General features: G+C 36.2%; 2 protein-coding genes across 2 annotated transcripts; both read left to right on the forward strand.

Annotated features, from left to right (window-relative positions):
• The first annotated feature begins 508 nt into the window (after positions 1 to 508).
• LOC141704098 (F-box protein At5g07610-like) lies at positions 509 to 1,512 on the forward strand. The gene is made up of 2 exons (XM_074507415.1): positions 509 to 1,094; positions 1,142 to 1,512. The coding sequence occupies exons 1-2, from the start codon at positions 509 to 511 to the stop codon at positions 1,510 to 1,512; spliced, it is 957 nt and encodes a 318-aa protein (XP_074363516.1).
• Positions 1,513 to 10,429: 8,917 nt separating this feature from the next.
• LOC141704099 (uncharacterized) lies at positions 10,430 to 11,547 on the forward strand. Its single transcript, XM_074507416.1, has 2 exons — positions 10,430 to 10,825; positions 11,014 to 11,547. The coding sequence occupies exons 1-2, from the start codon at positions 10,430 to 10,432 to the stop codon at positions 11,545 to 11,547; spliced, it is 930 nt and encodes a 309-aa protein (XP_074363517.1).
• The last annotated feature ends 12,752 nt before the right edge of the window (positions 11,548 to 24,299 follow it).

The raw sequence follows: 24,299 nt of genomic DNA on the forward strand, positions 1-24,299 counted from the left end.
AATGTTTATTTATCAACAAATTAAAAAAATTTCATGTCCAAATGAAATAATTTTATTTAAATACTATTTTTTATCAAAAGGTTTTTTGAAAAAAACTCTAAATGAGTTTTAATACTTTTGACATAATTTAAGTAAAGACAGAAAGAAAAAAAAACTTAGGGTATATAAAAGAAAGCAAGCATATTGACATTTCATTTTATTAGAATACTGAGCCGCCGCAGCCAGTTGAGCAGAAACGATGAGGACCAACCTTAAATCTAAAAAGATGAGGACCAACCTTAAATCTAAAAAATTGTGTTCAGCATCAGCAGAATTAATAGGGGGCAACCATTTCTTTCTCGGTCTGATTTTAGTTCGTGTTCCAGTCAGATCAGTGGTCCGATTCAAATCAGTCTCTAAACAATGGTGTGCCCTAATTTCCGATCCCCAGTTCCGGCGCCGCCACACTCTTGAAAACCCTAGCTCACGCATTCCTTTGGGACTCCACTTGTACAACCCTGCTGACTCAATGGAAGATACAGTTTATTCCATATCTCGCTCTAATTCTGAAGGTAAGATCCCTCTTTGTTTAGATCCTGCTGTACTAACTGAAAGTATTCCAATAAACTACTGGAGGGATTTGCTCTCTAGAGAAACTGTCATGAGGATGATACAGTCTTGTAATGGGTTGAATCTATCTAGATTCAACTCCTTCGAAAGGGATAGGAAAGCGTATTATGTTCGAAATTTAGTTACCAATGAAATCAAATCAGTACCTTCACCCAAATTAGATTCTAGATTTTATGAATGGATTGTTACTTTTGTTTTGGCTTTTGACCCTCTGGTATCACCCCATTACAAAGTTATCTGTGCTACAACGTCGATAGCGAGAGTAGTTACATCTAAATTCATGATATTTAGTTCAGAAACTGGTAGATGGAAAGATACTAATGTTACTATGGATGGACATGAGCTGCAATACGGAAAGGGACTGTATTGCCATGGTGCTATTTATTGGATTGTGATAAACACGCAATCTTGTTATCGTTTCGATATTGAAGCTAAGAATTTGACCAAAATCTCTTTCCTCCAAAGGCTTCTGGTTCAGGCTTCAGGCATTTTGTTGAATCTAATGGGCACTTGTACATTGTTTGTGTCGTAGATTGCGCACAAAAAAATTTAAATGTGTATGAGTTGGATGAGGTTACTATGAAGTGGGTTATAAAGCACCGGGTACATATTAATCATCTCATTTCTTCATTACCACATGATTTTGGGAATGGGGGAAATCTGCAGAAATGTCACTCCATCCATTCAATATTAAGCATTCTGAGAGGAGAAGGGGAAGAAGACACAGCTCTTCTTGTAAATATCTCTGGCAAAGTTGTTCTGTATAATCTCCAAAGTAAGAAAGTTGAGGTGCTCCTTTCTGAGCTCAGATGGAAAAGTATTAAGGGTGGGGCAATTCTTTATCTTGGTGAACCTCCATTTATTCCTGCATATCCTTTCGTTGCAACCCTACATCCAATGTAAGCATAAGCCCCTCATTACAAATTTTCTAATTATTTTCTATTTAATTTACTATAGCTTATGTTGGGAAAGCATATGGGAACTGACATGTTTATGTTATGTATATGCTATTACCTTTACAGATCAGAGTTTCTTGTTTTCAAATTCATGTATATTTTTTTCTGAAAAATTAAAATTATATTATTGACTACAAAATGTTTTTCTGCATTTCACAGGGAATAATTTGGGGGAATAAGTTGACATCAGCACTCTCGACGTGTTTCTACTATGTTTAATTTTTAAGGAATGTAAGCAATGAAATGTAACAGGAATATTTTATGATCTGCATTTTAATTTACATAATAGAACTACTTGCTGAAAATTTGAGAAGACACCGTGTCTAGTCGGTTTTAGATTTTCTACATTTTATGTATTACTTCACTGTGTGTATCTAGACACATTATATAGTTTTTTAGTGTAATTTTTATCTTGATATATCACCTAGTGAGATTATTATTTATTAATGTTCATTACAATAAATAGGGGCATCTATGATGGTCTTTTTTTATTGAAATTGTCAAATTGAACCGATTACGATGAAAATTTTCCGTTGCTTTTGTTCTTGTTCGAGTAGTAAGTTCAAATTTTCATCACAAATTTGCATTTCATCATAAGTAAAAGCACCGAGATCCACTTTAGTAATTTAATAACAAATAAACTTACGAGCGAAACAAACATCATATGTTGTTAACTTCAGACACAAAAACGTCGTATTTAGTATATGGGATCCTGTTGGTTGTCAAATTAAATATAGAAAATTACTACATTACGACGGAATATATTATGAACAACCGTCGTAAATAACTCAGAATTATGAATAACCCAAAAATATTAAAATCACCGATATGCTTTTTTCAGGTTTCTAGCCATTTTTGGCTCCTGAATCAATTCATTAATCTGTCTAATCACACAAAATCCTACATACAACTGTAGCGCAAACCAAAAATTTCATGTCATAAACACTTACGACGATTTCATGTTTTTTTTATTAAGATGGCACGCCGAAATTGTAGCTCTTGTTGTAAATATCTCTGGCAAAGTTGTTCTGTATAATCTCCAAAGAAAGTTGAGGTGCTGCTATCTGAGCTCGGATAGAACGGTGTTAACGGTGGGTCAATTCTTTATGTCGGTGAATCTCCATTTATTCCTGTATATCCTTTCGTTGCAACCCTACATCCAATGTAAGCATAAGCCCCTCATTACAAATTTTCTAATTATTTTCTATTTAAGTAACTATAGCTTATGTTTGGAAAGCATACGACGAGAACTGACATGTTTATGTTATGTATCTGCTATTACCTTTACCTGTGTTGATGTTTACGCCAAATGTTTCTTTGTGCCGTGTAAGGAATTTGTTATCCATTTCACAACCACACTTAACCTCCACTACAAGAAAAACTGCTAAATACAACCGGTCTAAAACCGGTCGTATTGAACTAAATACGACCACCAGCGGTGGTATTTAACTAAATATGACCGGTTTTAATGCATTCTATTGTGGCTTATCACTATAACATTTTTGCAATCACACAACTATTTTTTTTCGTTGTCTGACAGGTAGAGTTTCCGTTGTCTATCCAACACTCGTGTGATCGAAGGTTGGACAACGGTTGTTAAGATAGTTGTAATAAGGGAGATTCAACAACATTTTTCAATACTGGTTACAATCAATAAGGCACTACGGTTACTCTTTATAAACCATTGTTGGAACTTTATTAAAACAACTGTTTCTTTATTCAACTGTTGTCTACCTAACTTAACAACAATGGTTTTGTAGAAAAACCATTGTTGTTAACTTATTCAATATTATCATAAACAACAGTTTATAAACTTCTTTTCTGAATATTTTTTTAAAAGACAATAGTGAAAAAGATTTAAACTGTTGCAAAGAATATCAAAAGACAACAGTTTTTTTTAAAAAAAATATGTGCAGTGAGAATACAACGGTTTTTTATCATTTTTTAAGTGACTTTCACACAACTGTTTATAAAATTAATCTCATTATTTGAAATAAACCAATTTTAAAATAAAATTATATAATGATAATTCAATTGTTATTTCACAATTGAAATTAAATTTATAATACAAAGGTTCTCTACAAGAATTACAAGTATAACAAAGTTTCATTAAAATTCACCAACAAGTTGGTAGTTACTAGTAAAATTCACTTTCACACCAATTAGGTCCAGTTCTTTAAAATGCATTAAACTGGCTCCATAATAAGCTTCATCAATAAATAGAATGTTACTAACTTCAGAAGCAGCTTTCCACTTCTCGTTACATAAAACTGATTTATATGGGGCTCTGTCACCTTGGCTAGTACTTAGCTATTGCCCACCTTTGATTCTACCAGCTCTCTTAGCAGGGGGAAACTTTAAGTCTTGACCATTACTTCCAATCTCTAACCATCTGAATATTTCAATTCAGATGCTTTATAACCATTGTATAGCTACAATGCTGCAATGCTGAACTCTGCAAATAATAAATAAAAAACATAAAGTTGTGTAACAAATCATGTAAATATATAATAAAGATGAATTGATAATCTACGAGTCTAAGAACGTGTTCAATACAAAATAAAGATTACAGAATGGATCAGTGATTATTAAATAGAGACACAATTCAAAGAAATGCAATCCAAGTTCAGAATCTTACCTATAAGGTGATTTTCTAAGGAACCATTTGGCATGTATTCATAGACTAAGATTCTTTGTTGGCCATCAACACAATATCCCAAAGATTGACAAGGTTTGGATGGTGAACAATACTAAGTGTCAAAATCTCTGCTAGGAACTCTCGATTTCCTTGATATCCATTTATGTCAAGTTGCTTCACTGCGACAATCTGAAGGACACAACCAAAAGCAGAGTTAAGATTGAAAAAAACTGGTGCACAGATGGAAGAAGAAGAAACAAAATAATTACTTTACTGGTGCGTGTTATCTGTCCTTTGTACACCCTCCCAAACCCTCATTCTCCTAATAGCAGATCAGGATGGAAGTTCTGTGTTGCAGCAGCTGGTGTTCTTCATGGAATTAGTACGCACAATTCTACAGCATATTACAGGAATTATTTAGGTTCCCCAGTCCCTTTTTTAGCAGTGGTTGTGAGCACACACACAACACATGGCTTGACATAAGTATGTGTAAGATGATTACCAACTAAATTGTGCTATTATTCAGAGGAATATAGATTAATATTATACCTATAACCAAACTTTAATGTCAAAACTAATAGTTAGTGGCAAGCACACAATGCAATAAATTTGATGATTTTGCGGCTGATAAATCACCCATCATTTTCAACATTCACAACACAATCTTGAGCACATTTAAGAACCTACAACAGAAAAAAATAACCAGCATATAATTACAATAAGTGCATGATCCTTTTATACTATTCAAGACTCAAATATCATTTAACATAAAAAAAGAACCCAACTCGCAGCATGTATCGCAGTTTCTGTTTTACTTCAACACAACTCTAGCAGCACATTTCTGCCATTAAAATAGACCACCCAAGTTTTACCCAGAGAGAGAGAGATCAAATTTAAGACCGACGCAACGACAATCATATGTTTTCAATTCAAAGAAGCTAAACATAATGTATCAGAATTTGGAACAAGGAAACACATAATCAAAATATGCAAACATACTAAGTTATAAGTTGACAATAGTTTATAATGTTCTTGCAGACTAACTTACATTAAAGCTTGCATCTCTTAGATTATTAGAATTACAACAATTTAACAGGAGCAGTTACAGGCTTTTACCTGACAAAGCCCAAATTGAGTATACACCAAGAAGTCCGTGGCCAAGATTTCTTCTTGGCCTTCATCAACAAAACTATAGCCCAAGCAATCCATCCTTCCCATGACATTCTCTTGTCCCATGGACTTCCCCACTCTAGCAGAAGTGTCAAGCCTTTCTCAGCTTCTTTCTCAGCCTCTTCATATCTGCACCTCCAGTCCTCCACAGCTAACATTTGTAACAAATTAAACAAAATGCAACTAAAAAACTAAAATTGCCTAACAAACACAAAAGACATTAGAATTAAAGCTAAAAAACATCAATCATGATACCATATTTCATTTCATTTGAGCTTAACAGAGCAAATTGAAAAAAATACAAATTGCAAATTGTGAAGATATAAATACCTTGGGACGTCTATCAATGAAGAATTTAATGAGCATCTTGAACCCTAATTTAACATCCTTCCACTCCTCCAAATCACAAAACCCTAACAAAATCCCCAAAATCCTAACCACGACTCTCACACTCGGGGCTGGTTCCAATGACGACAATGGCGGCAACGGAGGCGACGGAGGCGACGGAGCTGGTTCCAATGACGGCGATTGCGGCGGTTTCGAGGGTTTCGAGTTGGGGTGAAATGGAGGAGACTGAGAGGGGATTTCAGGTCAGGTTGGTGAGAGTAGGGAATGGGCTGGGCTTAATCGATGTGATTTTGAAAATAAAAAGGTAAGAAATCGGAGATAGAAGAGTGGCAGAGGAACAATGAGGGAGATGAAGGCGGTCAGAGATAAGATGGGAAAGGGAAAGGGAAATTGGGGGATCACACAAAAAATGAATTAAAGGAAAAAAGGGAGAGATAAGGGGGGAAATGAAATTTGGAGGAAGGGGGAAATGATATTTCATTGGAGGGAATGGAAAAATTGGGTGATAATGGGAAAATAATTTAATAAATATTTTAATTTATAATTTTTTTAATATTTTAATTATATTTATCGTATTATATATTTATCGTATTATACTTAATGATAAAATGATTTTCAAAATTAATCTTTTAAATCAGAAACGAGTCTCGTTGCGGATGGGTACTTTTTACTAGATTTTTCTAATCCTGACATGTAAGATAAATTTCAAATTTGTTAATAATTTTTACATATGACTAAAATTGATATATCTTAACATCCGTACGGTTGGATCGTCAAAAATATCATTTTAAAAATTAATCTTGTAAACAGTCTCGTTGTTAGGAGGGGTACTTTTCCTGGATTTTTCTAATCCTGACATGCAAGATAGATTTCAAATTTCTTAATATTTTTTTCCTATGGCTAAAATTGATATATCTTAACATCCGTACGGTTGGATCATCGAAAAAATATTTTAAAAATCAATCTTGTAAATCGGGAACGAGTCTCGTTTCGGGAGTCGTAGTTTTACTCGATTTTTCTAATCCTGACATGCAAGATTAATTTCAAATTTGTTAATAATTTTTTCTTTTGACTAAAATTGATATATCTTAACATCCGTACGGTTGGATCTTCGAAAAAACCATTTTAAAAAATAATCTTGTGAATCGGGAACGAGTCTCGTTGTTGGGAGTGTAAGTTTTACTAGAATTTTCTAATCCTGACATGCAAGATGAATTTTAAATTTGTTAATAATTTTTTCATAAGACTAAAATTGATATATCTTAACATCCGTACGGTTGGATGGTTGAAAAAAATATTTTAAAAATTAATCTTGTGAATCCGGAACGAGTCTCGTTGTTGAGAGTGGTACTTTTATTAGAATTTTCTAATCCTGACATGCAAGATAAATTTCAATTTTTTTAATAATTTTTTCATATGACTAAAATTGACATATCTTAACATCCGTACGGTCGGATCGTCGAAAAAATCATTTAAAAATCAATCCTGTAAATCGGGAACGAGTCTCGTTGTCAGGAGTGGTACTTTTATCGGATTTTTCTAATCCTGACGTGCAAGATGAATTTCAAATTTTTTAATAATTTTTTATATGACTAAAATTGATATATCTTAACAACCGTACGGTCGGATCGTCGAAAAAATCATTTTAAAAATCAATCTTGTAAATCGGGAACGAGTCTCGTTGTCGGGAGGGGTACTTTTATCGGATTTTTCTAATCCTGACGTGCAAGATGAATTTCAAATTTTTTAATAATTTTTTCATATGACTAAAATTGATATATCTTAATATCCGTATGGTTAGATCGTCGAAAAAATCATTTTAAAAATTAATCTTGTAAATCGGGAACGAGTCTCGTTGTCGGGAGGGGTACTTTTACCGGATTTTTCTAATCCTGACATGCAAGATGAAGTTCATATTTTTTAATAATTTTTTTATATGACTAAAATTGATATATCTTAACATCCGTACGGTCGGATCGTCGAAAAAATCATTTTAAAAATTAATCTTGTAAATCGGGAACGAGTCTCGTTGTTGGGAGGGGTACATTTACCGGATTTTTCTAATCCTGACATGCAAGATGAAGTTCATATTTTTTAATAATTTTTTCATATGACTAAATTTGATATATCTTAACATCCGTACGGTCGGATCGTCGAAAAAATCATTTTAAAAATTAATCTTGTAAATCGGGAACGAGTCTCGTTGTCGGGAGGGGTACTTTTACCGGATTTTTCTAATCCTGACATGCAAGATGAAGTTCATATTTTTTAATAATTATTCATATGACTAAAATTGATATATCTTAACATCCGTACGGTCGGATCATCGAAAAAATCATTTTAAAAATTAATCTTGTAAATCGGGAACGAATCTCGTTGTTGGAAGGGGTACTTTTACCGGATTTTTCTAATCCTGACATGCAAGATGAAGTTCATATTTTTTAATAATTTTTTCATATGACTAAAATTGATATATCTTAACATCCGTATGGTCGGATCGTCGAAAAAATCATTTTAAAAATTAATCTTGTAAATCGGGAACGAGTCTCGTTGTCGGGAGGGGTACTTTTACCGGATTTTTCTAATCCTGACATGCAAGATTAAGTTCTTATTTTTTAATAATTTTTTCATATGACTAAAATTGATATATCTTAACATCCGTACGGTCGGATCGTCGAAAAAATCATTTTAAAAATTAATCTTGTAAATCGGGAACGAGTCTCGTTGTCGGGAGGGGTACATTTACCGGATTTTTCTAATCCTGACATGCAAGATGAAGTTCTTATTTTTTAATAATTTTATCATATGACTAAAATTGATATATCTTAACATCCGTACGGTCGGATCGTCGAAAAAATCATTTTAAAAATTAATCTTGTAAATCGGGAACGAGTCTCGTTGTTGGGAGGGGTACTTTTACCGGATTTTTCTAATCCTGACATGCAAGATGAAGTTCATATTTTTTAATAATTTTTTCATATGACTAAAATTGATATATCTTAACATCCGTACGGTTGGATCGTCGAAAAAATCAATTTAGAAATTAATCTTGTAAACCGGAAATCTCATTTATAGAGTAATACTTTTACAATGGTTTCCTTGAAACACCATTGTGTAAAGATAAAATAAGACAACGCTTTTTTTATTATATAACCGTTGTGTGAGCATATCAGCTTTTTTCAATCTAACGGCTAATATCTAATCTCATTTCAATCAAGGGCTATCATTCAGACACTTCAACAATCCGAGTAAAATGTTTACAACCAATCATGGGGTGCCACCTCATCAGGTGGTGCCCATTGAAATTATAAAATAACTATTTCAGACCACTGTTTTGTTCCGTTGTATGAAGTTTTCTAAGACAACCCTTGTAAAAACTGTTGTGTGAATTACACAACGTAATATCTAAAAGCTTGTATGAGACCAACTAAGACAACACTTTTGTTTTAACATAAAACCGTTGTATAAGAATTCGGCTATTTTTCGATCTAACGGCCAATATCAAATCTCATATCAATGAAGGGCTCTCATTTCGCCATGTCAGCAATCCTTGTGAATGATTTACCACCTATCACGTGCTGCCACCTCAATACGTGGTACCCATTGAAATTCCTCAGACAACGGTTTCATTCCGTTGTTTGATGGTTTAGAGGACAACCTTTCTAAAAAACCGTTGTCTCAATTACACAATGTAATGTCAAAACCGTTGTCTTATATCCCTATACGTTAACATAGTAACAACGGTTTGTAATCGTTATGTTAAAGATCTACAACAACACTATATTTAAAAAACTGTTGTCTGACTCGATGAGAGGATACAACTTGTACAACAGTTTAAAAAAGATGAATATCCGTTGTTTGTGCTGGAGCTCACACAACTGTTTTTTCTGTAAAATCAATTCACCGTTGTATGTTTTTTTAGGACGACGGTTTTTTTTAACCGTTATTTGTCAAGCGTTGTCTGATTGTAAATTTCTTGTAGTGTATATACTTTTAAGTGGGAGAGCATATGGGAATTGACATGTATCATGATGTGTATCATGTTTTCACAAACAGTGACCAAGCCATCTAGATATCTAGTTTTCTTACCTGTTTTTTTTATTGTCAGTTACTACCGATGATAGATAATTATAAGTGATTCAGTTATTGTGCTCCGATGATAGTTTGCTTGGTTTAGTAATTGTACCTTGCTAGGTTTATTTAATAGCAGCAATTTTTGCCTTTGATGACAAGTTAAGAGTTTGTATTTCTAATAACACATTTTATATTTCTACTTCTGTACATGTACTATCTGAAACATATCATAATTTCTCTCTTTCTCATCTTTGTTGGTTCTTTTAATCTAAACTTGTATTTATTTTATTTTGCTATATTTTGTTTCCATGCGTTTATACTCAGTCTACAGGTGTGAAGTAGTTGCTTGCTTTTAGGATAGTTGCGTGCTTTTAGGAGATTACAAGAATAATGTTCAGTAGTAGAGACTTGTTAGGAGTTTAGTTATTTTCCCTAGTTTGTAGCTTGCTTTTTCTGTGTACTCAGTTTAAATATCTCTTCTGCAGTTCTAATAAAAACTACGCTATTTGATAGCACATCTTTTGTTTTTTCTCAGTTTTCATAACAAACACAACAAGTATAACCAACAATCTGGTATCGAAGCACTTGGTTCAAATAGTTGATGCCCAAGTACATGCCAAAAGCAGTGTCGACAATGGAACCAGGGAAAAATAAAGACAGTGCGGTTAGTTTGAATTACCCCATGTTGATGAGAGGTAATTATACATCATGGGCTCTGAAAATGAAGGTATATATGCAGGCCCATGGCTTCTGGGATGCAGTGGTACCTAAAGATCCAAAGATACCAATCGATGACAAGATGGATAAAATCGCTATGACAGCTATTTATCAAAGTATTCCCAAAGATATTCTCCTTTCACTGGCTGAGAAAGAAACTACAAAAGAAGTTTGGGAGGCAATTAAAGTAATGTGTCAGGGTGCGGAACATGTGAAGAATGCAAAGATAAAAACGCTCAAGGTTGAATTCGAGTCACTAAGCATGAAGGACTTAGATTCTCTCGATGATTTCTGTTTGAAGATCACAGGCATGGTGACAAAAATTCGTGCACTTGGAAGGTAGTAGCTGAAGCTTATGTCGTGAAGAAAATATTAAGAGCAGTACCCCCGAAGTTCTTGCAGATTGTGTCCACCATTGAATAGTTTGGAGATCTGGATACAATGACAATAGAGGAGGTTGTCGGTTCCTTGAAAGCACATGAGGAAAGGCTTTGAGGACAGGGCGACAATACTTGGAGTCAGTTGCTTCTCATTGAAGAGGAATGGTTGAAGAAGGAGAAGGAGGAGAGCAAGTTATTGCTCACTAGAGATGAGTGGATCAGGCGATCAAATAGAGTTAGAACGGAACAAAGGTTTCAAGGACGAGAATATAATCGAGGCACACGTGACAGGAGCCACGTAAGGTGTTTCAATTGCAACATTCTCGGACATTTTGCTGCAGATTGTAGGAAATCGCGACGTGATAAAGAAAGTAAGGAGGAGGCTAACATTGTTGAAATTCCAGATGAACCAGCATTGCTTTTAACAGAATGCGAAGGCAAAGGAGAGAATATGATGTTATTGAACAAAGAGAAGGTGACACTTAAACTAGTTCAAGATGGAGAAGGAAAAAGAATAGAATCAAACCTATGGTATTTGGATAACGGGGCCAACAACCATATGACTGGGGAACGAAAAAAATTCAGGGATTTGGATGAACGAATAACAGGGCAAGTGAAGTTTGGAGATGGATCATTGGTCCACATAAAAGGGTGAGGCTCTATAGGAATCAAGTGCAAAATGGGAGAACAATGAGTCTTGAAAGAGGTATATTATAGTCCCTCACTCTGTAGCAATATAATTAGCATTGGCTAGTTATCGAAAGAAGGAAATAAAATCAAAATTAGTTGTGACTATATGTGGGTACGTGATAATTGCGGAAATCTTCTTATAAAAGTCAAGAGGTCTATGAATAGGTTGTATAAAATTATTCCTGAAACCTGTGAACCACGGTGTCTGTTGTCTAAGACGGATGAAGGTTCTTGGCTGTGGCATTCCCGATTGGGTCATGTCAACTTTAGGGCGATGATGCTAATGGATTCAAATAAAATAGCGCATGGTTTGCCAAAGTTGTCTCACCCGAAAGATGTATGCACAAATTGCATTATGACAAAGCAGATCAGGAAAAGCTTTCCATCTAAATCTCTTTTTGCTGCAAAGAAATCTCTAGAATTGGTTCATGGAGATTTGTGTGGTCCTTTGTCACCACCCACGAAAGCAGGTAACAAATACATATTCCTTTTGGTTGATGATTATAGCAGGGTCATGTGGGCATATCTCTTGAAAAGCAAGGATGAACCACTTCAAACATTTAAGAACTTCAGAGCTCAAATCGAGGATGGTCCAGAAAAATGAATTAGAACTTTCAGGATGGATCATGGTGTCGAGTTTTGCTCGAAAAAATTCACAGACTTCTACAACGAAGTTGGCATTAAGAGGCATTTCACAGCGCCTTACTCGCCACAACAAAATGGTGTTGTGGAATGGAGAAATAGAACCATGATCGAGATGGCTCGAAGTATGTTGAAACAAATGCACCTGCCAAGTACTTTTTGGGGTGAAGCTGTCCAACATACGATTTACATATTAAATCATCTACCCACACGTGTTGTTTCTGGAATGACTCCATTTGAAGCTTGGTTTGAGAAAAAACCAACTATTAGTCATATACGTGTCTTTGGCTGCCTAGCATACATGAGATTGCCAAGTGGTTCCATAAAAAAACTTGATGATTGAAGCAAGCCAGTCATTCATCTTGGGAAGGAGCCTGGAACAAAGGCTTATAGGCTATATGATCCCATCAACAAATCAGTTCATATCAGTAGAGATGTTATTTTCGAAGAAAGAAAGTACTGGAACTGTGATGAAAATGAGGAAGTTGCAAAAGAACAAATGAAGATATTTACTATTTTTGGAGCACGGTGTTATGATGAAGGAGGGAATGCATCAGAACAGGACTCTAATGTCTCTTATGATACAGAGATTGATAGTGACACATACTCTAATTCGATGAATACTGAGCCTATGCATACAACGAGTTCTTCCATTTCAGTTACAGATTCTGAAACGAGTAGTGAGCCTAGAAACTATAGAAGTCTCAGTGACATCTATGCTAATACTGAGGTGGTTGAACTCGAAAATGATGAGTTACTGCTTATGGGTGTTGATGAACCCATGAATTATGGACAAGCTGTGAAGGATCGTAACTGGAGGGATGCAATGCAAAGGGAAATTGATATAGTTGAGAATAACGAAACCTGGAAGCTTACAGAACTGCCACCTGGGCAGATCGGTTTGAAATGGATATATAAAATAAAGAGAGATGCAAACGGGAAAATTCAGAAGTATCAGGCAAGAATTGTTGCCAAAGGGTACGTCCAAAAACAAGGTGTGGACTACGAAGAAATCTTCACACCTGTCACACATTTTAAAACTATAAGGTTACTCCGTGCTCTCGCTGCCAAACATAGCTGGGAAGTTCACCATCTTGATGTCAAAACGGCTTTTCTAAACGGTGATATTTAGGAAGAAGTTTATGTGTCTCAGCCTGATGGGTTTTTTCAGAAAGGAAAGGAAAACTTGGTGTACAGGCTTCTAAAAACTTTATATGGCTTAAGGCAGGCACCCGAGCCTGGTACGAGAAGATAAATAAATGCCTTCAAGAACTGGGGTTCGAAAGATGTCCTCACGAGCTGTCTACACCAACAAAGCTGAAGGAGAAATTCTTATTATTGGAGTTTACGTCGATGATTTACTCTTAACAGGCACAAGTGTTACTGTTATCAACAAGTTTAAGGACCAAATGAATAGAAGATTTGAGATGAGTGATCTTGGAAAGCTCTCATACTACTTGGGAATGGAGGTAAAATAGAGTGTTGGGTGCATTGAGATTAGACAAATGGCGTATGCTAAAAAAATACTGGAGAAAGACGGACTAGGCGATTGCAATCCAGTCAAATATCCTATGAACCCCAAGGAAAACATTGGCAGAGACGAGGGTGGTCAACCTATAGACACAACTCAATTCAAGAGCTTAGTTGGGGGGTTAAGATACCAGGTTCATACAAGACCAGATATCATGTTCTCTGTGGGAATAATAAGCAGGTTCATGGAGAAGCCTATATCTGTACTCGTGAAGAAAATATTAAGAGCAGTACCCCCGAAGTTCTTGCAGATTGTGTCCACCATTGAATAATTTGGAGATCTGGATACAATGACAATAGAGGAGGTTGTCGGTTCCTTGAAAGCACATGAGGAAAGGCTTTGAGGACAGGGCGACAATACTTGGAGTCGGTTGCTTCTCATTGAAGAGGAATGGTTGAAGAAGGAGAAGGAGGAGAGCAAGTTATTGCTCACTAGAGATGAGTGGATCAGGCGATCAAATAGAGTTAGAACGGAACAAAGGTTTCAAGGACGAGAATATAATCGAGGCACACGTGACAGGAGCCACGTAAGGTGTTTCAATTGCAACATTCTCGGATATTTTGCTGCAGATTGTAGGAAATCGCGACGTGATAAAGAAAGTAAGGAGGAGGCTAACATTGTTGAAATTCCAGATGAACCAGCATTGCTTTTAACAGAATGCGAAGGCAAAGGAGAGAATATGATGTTATTGAACAAAGAGAAGGTGACACTTAAACTAGTTCAAGATGGAGAAGGAAAAAGAATAGAATCAAACCTATGGTATTTGGATAACGGGGCCAACAACCATATGACTGGGGAACGAAAAAAATTCAGGGATTTGGATGAACGAATAACAGGGCAAGTGAAGTTTGGAGACGGATCATTGGTCCACATAAAAGGGTGAGGCTCTATAGGAATCAAGTGCAAAATGGGAGAACAATGAGTCTTGAAAGAGGTATATTATAGTCCCTCACTCTGTAGCAATATAATTAGCATTGGCTAGTTGTCGAAAGAAGGAAATAAAATCAAAATTAGTTGTGACTATATGTGGGTACGTGATAATTGCGGAAATCTTCTTATAAAAGTCAAGAGGTCTATGAATAGGTTGTATAAAATTATTCCTGAAACCTGTGAACCACGGTGTCTGTTGTCTAAGACGGATGAAGGTTCTTGGCTGTGGCATTCCCGATTGGGTCATGTCAACTTTAGGGCGATGATGCTAATGGATTCAAATAAAATGGCGCATGGTTTGCCAAAGTTGTCTCACCCGAAAGATGTATGCACAAATTGCATTATGACAAAGCAGATCAGGAAAAGCTTTCCATCTAAATCTCTTTTTGCTGCAAAGAAATCTCTAGAATTGGTTCATGGAGATTTATGTGGTCCTTTGTCACCACCCACGAAAGCAGGTAACAAATACATATTCCTTTTGGTTGATGATTATAGCAGGGTCATGTGGGCATATCTCTTGAAAAGCAAGGATGAACCACTTCAAACATTTAAGAACTTCAGAGCTCAAATCGAGGATGGTCCAGAAAAATGAATTAGAACTTTCAGGATGGATCATGGTGTCGAGTTTTGCTCGAAAAAATTCACAGACTTCTACAACGAAGTTGGCATTAAGAGGCATTTCACAGCGCCTTACTCGCCACAACAAAATGGTGTTGTGGAATGGAGAAATAGAACCATGATCGAGATGGCTCGAAGTATGTTGAAACAAATGCACCTGCCAAGTACTTTTTGGGGTGAAGCTGTCCGACATACGATTTACATATTAAATCATCTACCCACACGTGCTGTTTCTGGAATGACTCCATTTGAAGCTTGGTTTGAGAAAAAACCAACTATTAGTCATATACGTGTCTTTGGCTGCCTAGCATACATGAGATTGCCAAGTGGTTCCATAAAAAAACTTGAAGATTGAAGCAAGCCAGTCATTCATCTTGGGAAGGAGCCTGGAACAAAGGCTTATAGGCTATATGATCCCATCAACAAATCAGTTCATATCAGTAGAGATGTTATTTTCGAAGAAAGAAAGTACTGGAACTGTGATGAAAATGAGGAAGTTGCAAAAGAACAAATGAAGATATTTACTATTTTTGGAGCACGGTGTTATGATGAAGGAGGGAATGCATCAGAACAGGACTCTAATGTCTCTTATGATACAGAGATTGATAGTGACACATACTCTAATTCGATGAATACTGAGCCTATGCATACAACGAGTTCTTCCGTTTCAGTTACAGATTCTGAAACGAGTAGTGAGCCTAGAAACTATAGAAGTCTCAGTGACATCTATGCTAATACTGAGGTGGTTGAACTCGAAAATGATGAGTTACTGCTTATGGGTGTTGATGAACCCATGAATTATGGACAAGCTGTGAAGGATCGTAACTGGAGGGATGCAATGCAAAGGGAAATTGATATAGTTGAGAATAACGAAACCTGGAAGCTTACAGAACTGCCACCTGGGCAGATCGGTTTGAAATGGATATATAAAATAAAGAGAGATGCAAACGGGAAAATTCAGAAGTATCAGGCAAGAATTGTTGCCAAAGGGTACGTCCAAAAACAAGGTGTGGACTACGAAGAAATCTTCACACCTGTCATACGTTTTAAAACTATAAGGTTACTCCGTGCTCTCGCTGCCAAACATAGCTGGGAAGTTCACCATCTTGATGTCAAAACGGCTTTTCTAAACGGTGATATTTAGGAAGAAGTTTATGTGTCTCAGCCTGATGGGTTTTTTCAGAAAGGAAAGGAAAACTTGGTGTACAGGCTTCTAAAAACTTTATATGGCTTAAGGTAGGCACCCGAGCCTGGTACGAGAAGATAAATAAATGCCTTCAAGAACTGGGGTTCGAAAGATGTCCTCACGAGCTGTCTACACCAACAAAGCTGAAGGAGAAATTCTTATTATTGGAGTTTACGTCGATGATTTACTCTTAACAGGCACAAGTGTTACTGTTATCAACAAGTTTAAGGACCAAATGAATAGAAGATTTGAGATGAGTGATCTTGGAAAGCTCTCATACTACTTGGGAATGGAGGTAAAATAGAGCGTTGGGTGCATTGAGATTAGACAAATGGCGTATGCCAAAAAAATACTGGAGAAAGACGGACTAGGCGATTGCAATCCAGTCAAATATCCTATGAACCCCAAGGAAAACATTGGAAGAGACGAGGGTGGTCAGCCTATAGACACAACTCAATTCAAGAGCTTAGTTGGGGGGTTAAGATACCAGGTTCATACAAGACCAGATATCATGTTCTCTGTGGGAATAATAAGCAGGTTCATGGAGAAGCCTACATCTGTACTCGTGAAGAAAATATTAAGAGCAGTACCCCCGAAGTTCTTGCAGATTGTGTCCACCATTGAATAATTTGGAGATCTGGATACAATGACAATAGAGGAGGTTGTCGGTTCCTTGAAAGCACATGAGGAAAGGCTTTGAGGACAGGGCGACAATACTTGGAGTCAGTTGCTTCTCATTGAAGAGGAATGGTTGAAGAAGGAGAAGGAGGAGAGCAAGTTATTGCTCACTAGAGATGAGTGGATCAGGCGATCAAATAGAGTTAGAACGGAACAAAGGTTTCGAGGACGAAAATATAATCGAGGCACACGTGACAGGAGCCACGTAAGGTGTTTCAATTGCAACATTCTCGGACATTTTGCTGCAGATTGCAGGAAATCGCGACGTGATAAAGAAAGTAAGGAGGAGGCTAACATTGTTGAAATTCCAGATGAACCAGCATGGCTTTTAACAGAATGCGAAGGCAAATGAGAGAATATGATGTTATTGAGCAAAGAGAAGGTGACACTTAAACTAGTTCAAGATGGAGAAGGAAAAAGAATAGAATCAAACCTATGGTATTTGGATAACGGGGCCAACAACCATATGACTGGGGAACGAAAAAAATTCAGGGATTTGGATGAACGAATAACAGGGCAAGTGAAGTTTGGAGACGGATCATTGGTCCACATAAAAGGGTGAGGCTCTATAGGAATCAAGTGCAAAATGGGAGAACAATGAGTCTGGAAAGAGGTATATTATAGTCCCTCACTCTGTAGCAATATAATTAGCATTGGCTAGTTGTTGAAAGAAGGAAATAAAATCAAAATTAGTTGTGACTATATGTGGGTACGTGATAATTGTGGAAATCTTCTTATAAAAGTCAAGAGGTCTATGAATAGGTTGCATAAAATTATTCCTGAAACCTGTGAACCACAGTGTCTGTTGTCTAAGACGGATGAAGATTCTTGGCTGTGGCATTCCCGATTGGGTCATGTCAACTTTAGGGCGATGATGCTAATGGATTCAAATAAAATGGCGCATGGTTTGCCAAAGTTGTCTCACCCGAAAGATGTATGCACAAATTGCATTTTGACAAAGCAGATCAGGAAAAGCTTTCCATCTAAATCTCTTTTTGCTGCAAAGAAATCTCTAGAATTGGTTCATAGAGATTTGTGTGGTCCTTTGTCACCACCCACGAAAGCAGGTAACAAATACATATTCCTTTTGGTTGATGATTATAGCAGGGTCATGTGGGCATATCTCTTGAAAAGCAAGGATGAAGCACTTCAAACATTTAAGAACTTCAGAGCTCAAATCGAGGATGGTCCAGAAAAATGAATTAGAACTTTCAGGACAGATCATGGTGTCGAGTTTTGCTCGAAAAAATTCACAGACATCTACAACGAAGTTGGCATTAAGAGGCATTTCACAGCGCCTTACTCGCCACAACAAAATGGTGCTGTGGAATGGAGAAATAGAACCATGATCGAGATGGCTCGAAGTATGTTGAAACAAATGCACCTGCCAAGTACTTTTTGGGGTGAAGCTGTCCGACATACGATTTACATATTAAATCATCTACCCACACATGCTGTTTCTGGAATGACTCCATTTGAAGCTTGGTTTGAGAAAAAACCAACTATTAGTCATATACGTGTCTTTGGCTGCCTAGCATATGAGATTGCCAAGTGGTTCCATAAAAAAACTTGAAGATTGAAGCAAGCCAGTCATTCATCTTGGGAAGGAGCCTGGAACAAAGGCTTATAGGCTATATGATCCCATCAACAAATCAGTTCATATCAGTAGAGATGTTATTTTCGAAGAAAGAAAGTACTGGAACTGTGATGAAAATGAGGAAGTTGCAAAAGAACAAATGAAGATATTTACTATTTTTGGAGCACGGTGTTATGATGAAGGAGGGAATGCATCAGAACAGGACTCTAATGTCTCTTATGATACAGAGATTGATAGTGACACATACTCTAATTCGATGAATACTGAGCCTATGCATACAACGAGTTCTTCCGTTTCAGTTACAGATTCTGAAACGAGTAGTGAGCCTAGAAACTACAGAAGTCTCAGTGACATCTATGCTAATACTGAGGTGGTTGAACTCGAAGATGATGAGTTACTGCTTATGGGTGTTGATGAACCCATGAATTATGGACAAGCTATGAAGGATCGTAACTGGAGGGATGCAATGCAAAGGGAAATTGATATAGTTGAGAATAACGAAACCTGTAAGCTTACAGAACTGCCACCTGGGCAGATCGGTTTGAAATGAATATATAAAATAAAGAGAGATGCAAATGGGAAAATTCAGAAGTATCAGGCAAGAATTGTTGCCAAAGGGTACGTCCAAAAACAAGGTGTGGACTACGGAGAAATCTTCACACCTGTCACACGTTTTAAAACTATAAGGTTACTCCGTGCTCTCGCTGCCAAACATAGCTGGGAAGTTGACCATCTTGATGTCAAAACGGCTTTTCTAAATGGTGATATTTAGGAAGAAGTTTATGTGTCTCAGCCTGATGGGTTTTTTCAGAAAGGAAAGGAAAACTTGGTGTACAGGCTTCTAAAAGCTTTATATGGCTTAAGGCAGGCACCCGAGCCTGGTACGAGAAGATAAATAAATGCCTTGAAGAATTGGGGTTCGAAAGATGTCCTCATGAGCTGTCTACACCAACAAAGCTGAAGGAAAAATTCTTATTATTGGAGTTTACGTCGATGATTTACTCTTAACAGGTACAAGTGTTACTGTTATCAACAAGTTTAAGGACCAAATGAATAGAAGATTTGAGATGAATGATCTTGGAAAGCTCTCATACTACTTCGGAATGGAGGTAAAACAGAGTATTGGGTGCATTGAGATTAGACAAATGGCATATGCTAAAAAAATACTGGAGAAAGCCGGACTAGGCGATTGTAATCCAGTCAAATATCCTATGAACCCCAATGAAAACATTGGCAGAGACGAGGGTGGTCAGCCTATAGACACAACTCAATTCAAGAGCTTAGTTGGGGGGTTAAGATACCAGGTTCATACAAGACCAGATATCATGTTCTCTGTGGGAATAATAAGCAGGTTCATGGAGAAGCCTACATCAGTACTTCTTAATGCTGCTAAAAGGATTTTGCGTTACATCAGGGGTACTATAAATTTTGGTCTACTTTACACGAAGAACAGTGGGAATAATGTGGTGACTGGATATTCAGATAGTGACTTAGCAGGACAAATTGAAGATCGTAAAAGTACAGGGGGAATGGTTTTTTACTTGAATGCAAGTCTGATAACCTGGGTTTCTCAAAAACAAAGATGTGTTGCATTATCTTCTTACGAGGCCGAGTTTATGGCCGCCACTGCTGTAGCTTGCCAAGCTATTTGGTTGCGAAAACTTCTTACTCAGATTACTGGAGAAAGCATGGGTCCAGTGGTATTATATATTGACAACAAATCTGCAATTGACTTGTCTAAAAGTCCGGTATTTCACGGACGTAGTAAACATATAGACATTCGTTATCATTTTATCCGTGAATGTGTTAAGAAAGGTGAAATCATTGTCAAACAGGTTAGTACAGACAAGCAACGAGTTGATATCTTAACTAAAGCATTTCCAGTGATCAAGTTCGAAAAAATGCGCTGACTTCTTGGTGTCAAAGAGCTGGCTGAACAAGTTTAGATTACGGGAGAATTTTGTTGATTCTTTTAATCTAAACTTGTATTTATTTTGTTTTTCTATATTTTGTTTTCATGCGTTTAGACTCTGTCTATAGGTGTGAAGTAGTTGCTTGCTTTTAGGATAGTTGCTTGCTTTTAGGAGATCAGAAGAACAATGTTCAGTAGTGGAGACTTGTTAGGAGTTCAGTTATTTTCCCTAGTTTGTAGCTTGCTTTCTCTGTATACTTTAAATATCTCTTCTGCAGTTCTAATAAAAACTACGCTATTTGATAACACATCTTTTATTTTTTCTCAATTTTCATAACAAACAAAAAGAATAACCAACAATCTTTACTGACTATAAAATGGTTTCTGTTTTCAGAGGGAATAAGAGCAATAGGAGATCCCAATGCAATAAGGGAATAAGTTGCCATCACTTGCACTTGAAAGTAATACGGATGATATGTGGTTAGTTAAGATAAATGGCCCAAGGGGTCTCTTACCATTATCCAGTTTCGTTGTTTGGTAACGTTGAGCTATTTGGTAATTTACAAAGTAGTAGAACTTCATCTTGCTGAAAATTTGAAAATAGACCTTTGTGCACCATTAATGGGTTTTAGAATTTTTATGTTCCTGTATTTTTTGGGTTGTGTGCCTTTATAGGTTTTATCGAGTAGTGTGCCTGTATAGGTTTTATCCCCGAATGCGATTTTAAACTTTTATATCTTCTGCCATATTCTTGGTATGAATTTTTATTACATATTTTTTGACATCATTACTCTTAATTGCATAATTTTTAGGGAGCCGTGCTTATGTACATATTTGAGATTTATACATAAGCTCAATTTAATTAAGTTAATATATATTAAATTTAGGTAAAAGATATTTGTTGCCGTGAATAAATCATTAGCAAAGAGAAAACAATTCTTTCCAAACTATAAATAAATACAACTAGAATTTTTTTTAAAAAAAATTGAAAAACTATATTTAAAATAGTGCACAAAAAATATCTATTGCATATGTTTTTTTTAGTTGCATTTATATATCCACAGAATATAATTTAGTAACTAGTGACATTGCCATTTGTAATTGTTTACTTAATTTAAATATGTATAGTTTCTTTGTTGTTCCCTTTATTATAAACTAATTACCTAATTTTGAATGACACCATATGCCATCCTCATGTTTGGGAATCTAGGAAATATATATATATATTTTTACTCAATCATCTATAGTTTTTTTTAGTCAATGAAACTAATTTTGAATGACATGTATTGATGTTTTTTTCTTGAGAAACAATGTTGGTCGCAAGTAGCCTAAAAATCTAAAATATCATATCACTTCTCACAAAACATTTAAGTGGGATTACCAATCCAACGAAAACTTATCAATAGTAGCATAATGTTACCTGGCCCGCTTTACTGTCAAATGATCTAGGAATAAAAGGAAAAGATAAGGTGACAGAACAAGCCAACATACGAATATCCCTAATAAAACCAAAAATTTACCAATAAATGGCGTATGTTATTAAGGATATGAGGAAAACCAGATGGCTAAAATTGCTTCCCGTGGCTAGGTGACAGGCGTTTAGGAAGCTCAAATATGATAAAATCATCCATCACAACAAAAATTTCACCTTAAGAGCTGTGGGGGATCCCAATGAATGTATATTGAGGAGGGGTGTAGCAGGCCGAAGCAAGGATTCTATCTCATACCTGATAATTTTTGACCAAAAGTAATACACACATGACAATGAAAAAAATCCTCATCTTTCAAATGCAACAAGTTGTGTTCATAAGAGTTCTTAAAAACCAATAGCTTGAAATTTTGATAGAAATGAAATTATTATATGGTATAACCATAAGGAATGCGATCGCACTAGCCTTGTCGGAATAAGGGCCCAAAAATATGATTTTATTATTTATATTTGTATACAAGTAAATATGTAAGATTCTTATGTTCTTTGTATGCTTATAAATTTTGACATCTCTCCACTTTCATTATTCACTACAAGAAACAACCACTTTACCAACCGCCAAATCAGTCATTATGGGGCCAAAATCGATCGGTATTCACCGGTAATGAACGAAACCAAAATGGTCGGATTATCTTTAGTCGCTATTTACTTTTTTGGTCGAATTTTATATTGACCGATCTGGACTACGGCCACGTGTCGGTACCATCTAACGTGGCTTGGCTCATGACATGATATATCAGTGCAACGTGATTGTGAGGCCCATGGACACGTGGTCGGAGTTAAATGATTTGGAGCAAGTTCAACGGACGGTCAAATGGTTCTGATTTTTACCTTTATCGGCCATTTAACAAATGGTGTAGCTCGGTGTAGCTGGTCGGAATAGTGTGGCCTGGATACAACGTCGCAAGAAGTAAAACAATCTTGTGTGGTCGACCGTCTTTGTCCTTCGGTTGTAATTGTGTTGTCAATCCCGAATGATGTTTTTGTGCGGTCAGTTTTTATCATTTTTTGCATCGGTCGGAATAAACCGTTTCAAAAAAGCCCCGTTTCTTTTAGTGATTGTCAGTTAATGTGAGAGAAAGTTTGAAAAATTTTGAGGTCTTAACGTTCTTCGTATCTCACTTAAAATAGATTGAAATAGATAAGATTCACCAATAATATTATTTTTATTTTATTTACAATTGTTGTTAAGCTTAGTTTTCTTGTTTTGCATTCTATTATGGTTTGTATATATACTTGAGTTTATGTTGGGCAAGAATATACGAATAGACATGTTTATGACCCAATTGCGCCAACTTAGATATTCTTTCATGGCGTGTATATAGTGTTTTATAAATGACATGCATACAGTGTTTTATACATGAACTTATGATGTTACGGCGAATAAGTTTATAATTTTCAAAACTCAATTACCATCACAATACTATCACAAAATACCTGGAAGACTGTTGCCCCTCCCCCGATCTCCTTGACACGTCGACACTTGGGGGTGTCTCTAACCTCATCCGTCGCCTATTTTAGGTGTGTTTTTTCAGTTATTTCCATTGTTGTTTTTCAGAACATACATAAATTACAAGTTATTTATGATTTATACTCTTAATTTAAATAAAATATTTAAAATCTTAGATACCCTCTTAAGCAATTTTAACCCCGAAAGCATGACACCAGTCTCCGTTCCCTTCCTGAATCAGTTCAGTTCAAGTCTTTGTCAACCTCGATATCCATCTCGAGCCTGGTACCCGCATTTCCACTGTGATTCAGTATCAAAGTTCGCACCCAAATGCCATTTTTAGCCATCAGTAACGACATATTTTCCCTGTTGGCTTCATCAACTTGTACTCTATTAGCATTATATTGCACATCAATAGCAAAATAAGTGTGAGCAACTCACCTGACCACTAATTTTCTTTTTCCTATATAGTCATATCAATCTTCCGTTTCTCGCCTCCTGGATTTACTAGTCCATTCATCCCTCTTGGAGAGAAACCTTTACTTCTAACCCTTGTGGAAACAAGATTGGATGCTAGCTTGAAGATGGCGTGAAATAGTTTCGGCAAATTCTTATGCATTTCATAATTGAAGAACCTATGGGTCGCTCTTCAATTATATTTTACAATACAATCACACAATCACT

Source organism: Apium graveolens, unplaced genomic scaffold (assembly GCF_009905375.1).
Source record: "Apium graveolens cultivar Ventura unplaced genomic scaffold, ASM990537v1 ctg740, whole genome shotgun sequence".
NCBI lineage: Eukaryota > Viridiplantae > Streptophyta > Magnoliopsida > Apiales > Apiaceae > Apium > Apium graveolens.

Bases quoted from the DNA above. Each gene is read 5' to 3' on its own strand.
- LOC141704098 (XM_074507415.1), top strand. From the start codon at position 509: ATGGAAGATACAGTTTATTCCATATCTCGCTCTAATTCTGAAGGTAAG. The intron at 1,095-1,141 runs GCATTTTGTTGA...TTTGTGTCGTAG, and splicing joins GCTTCTGGTTCAGGCTTCAG to ATTGCGCACAAAAAAATTTA.
- LOC141704099 (XM_074507416.1), top strand. From the start codon at position 10,430: ATGGAACCAGGGAAAAATAAAGACAGTGCGGTTAGTTTGAATTACCCC. The intron at 10,826-11,013 runs GTGACAAAAATT...CTTTGAGGACAG, and splicing joins GTTTGAAGATCACAGGCATG to GGCGACAATACTTGGAGTCA.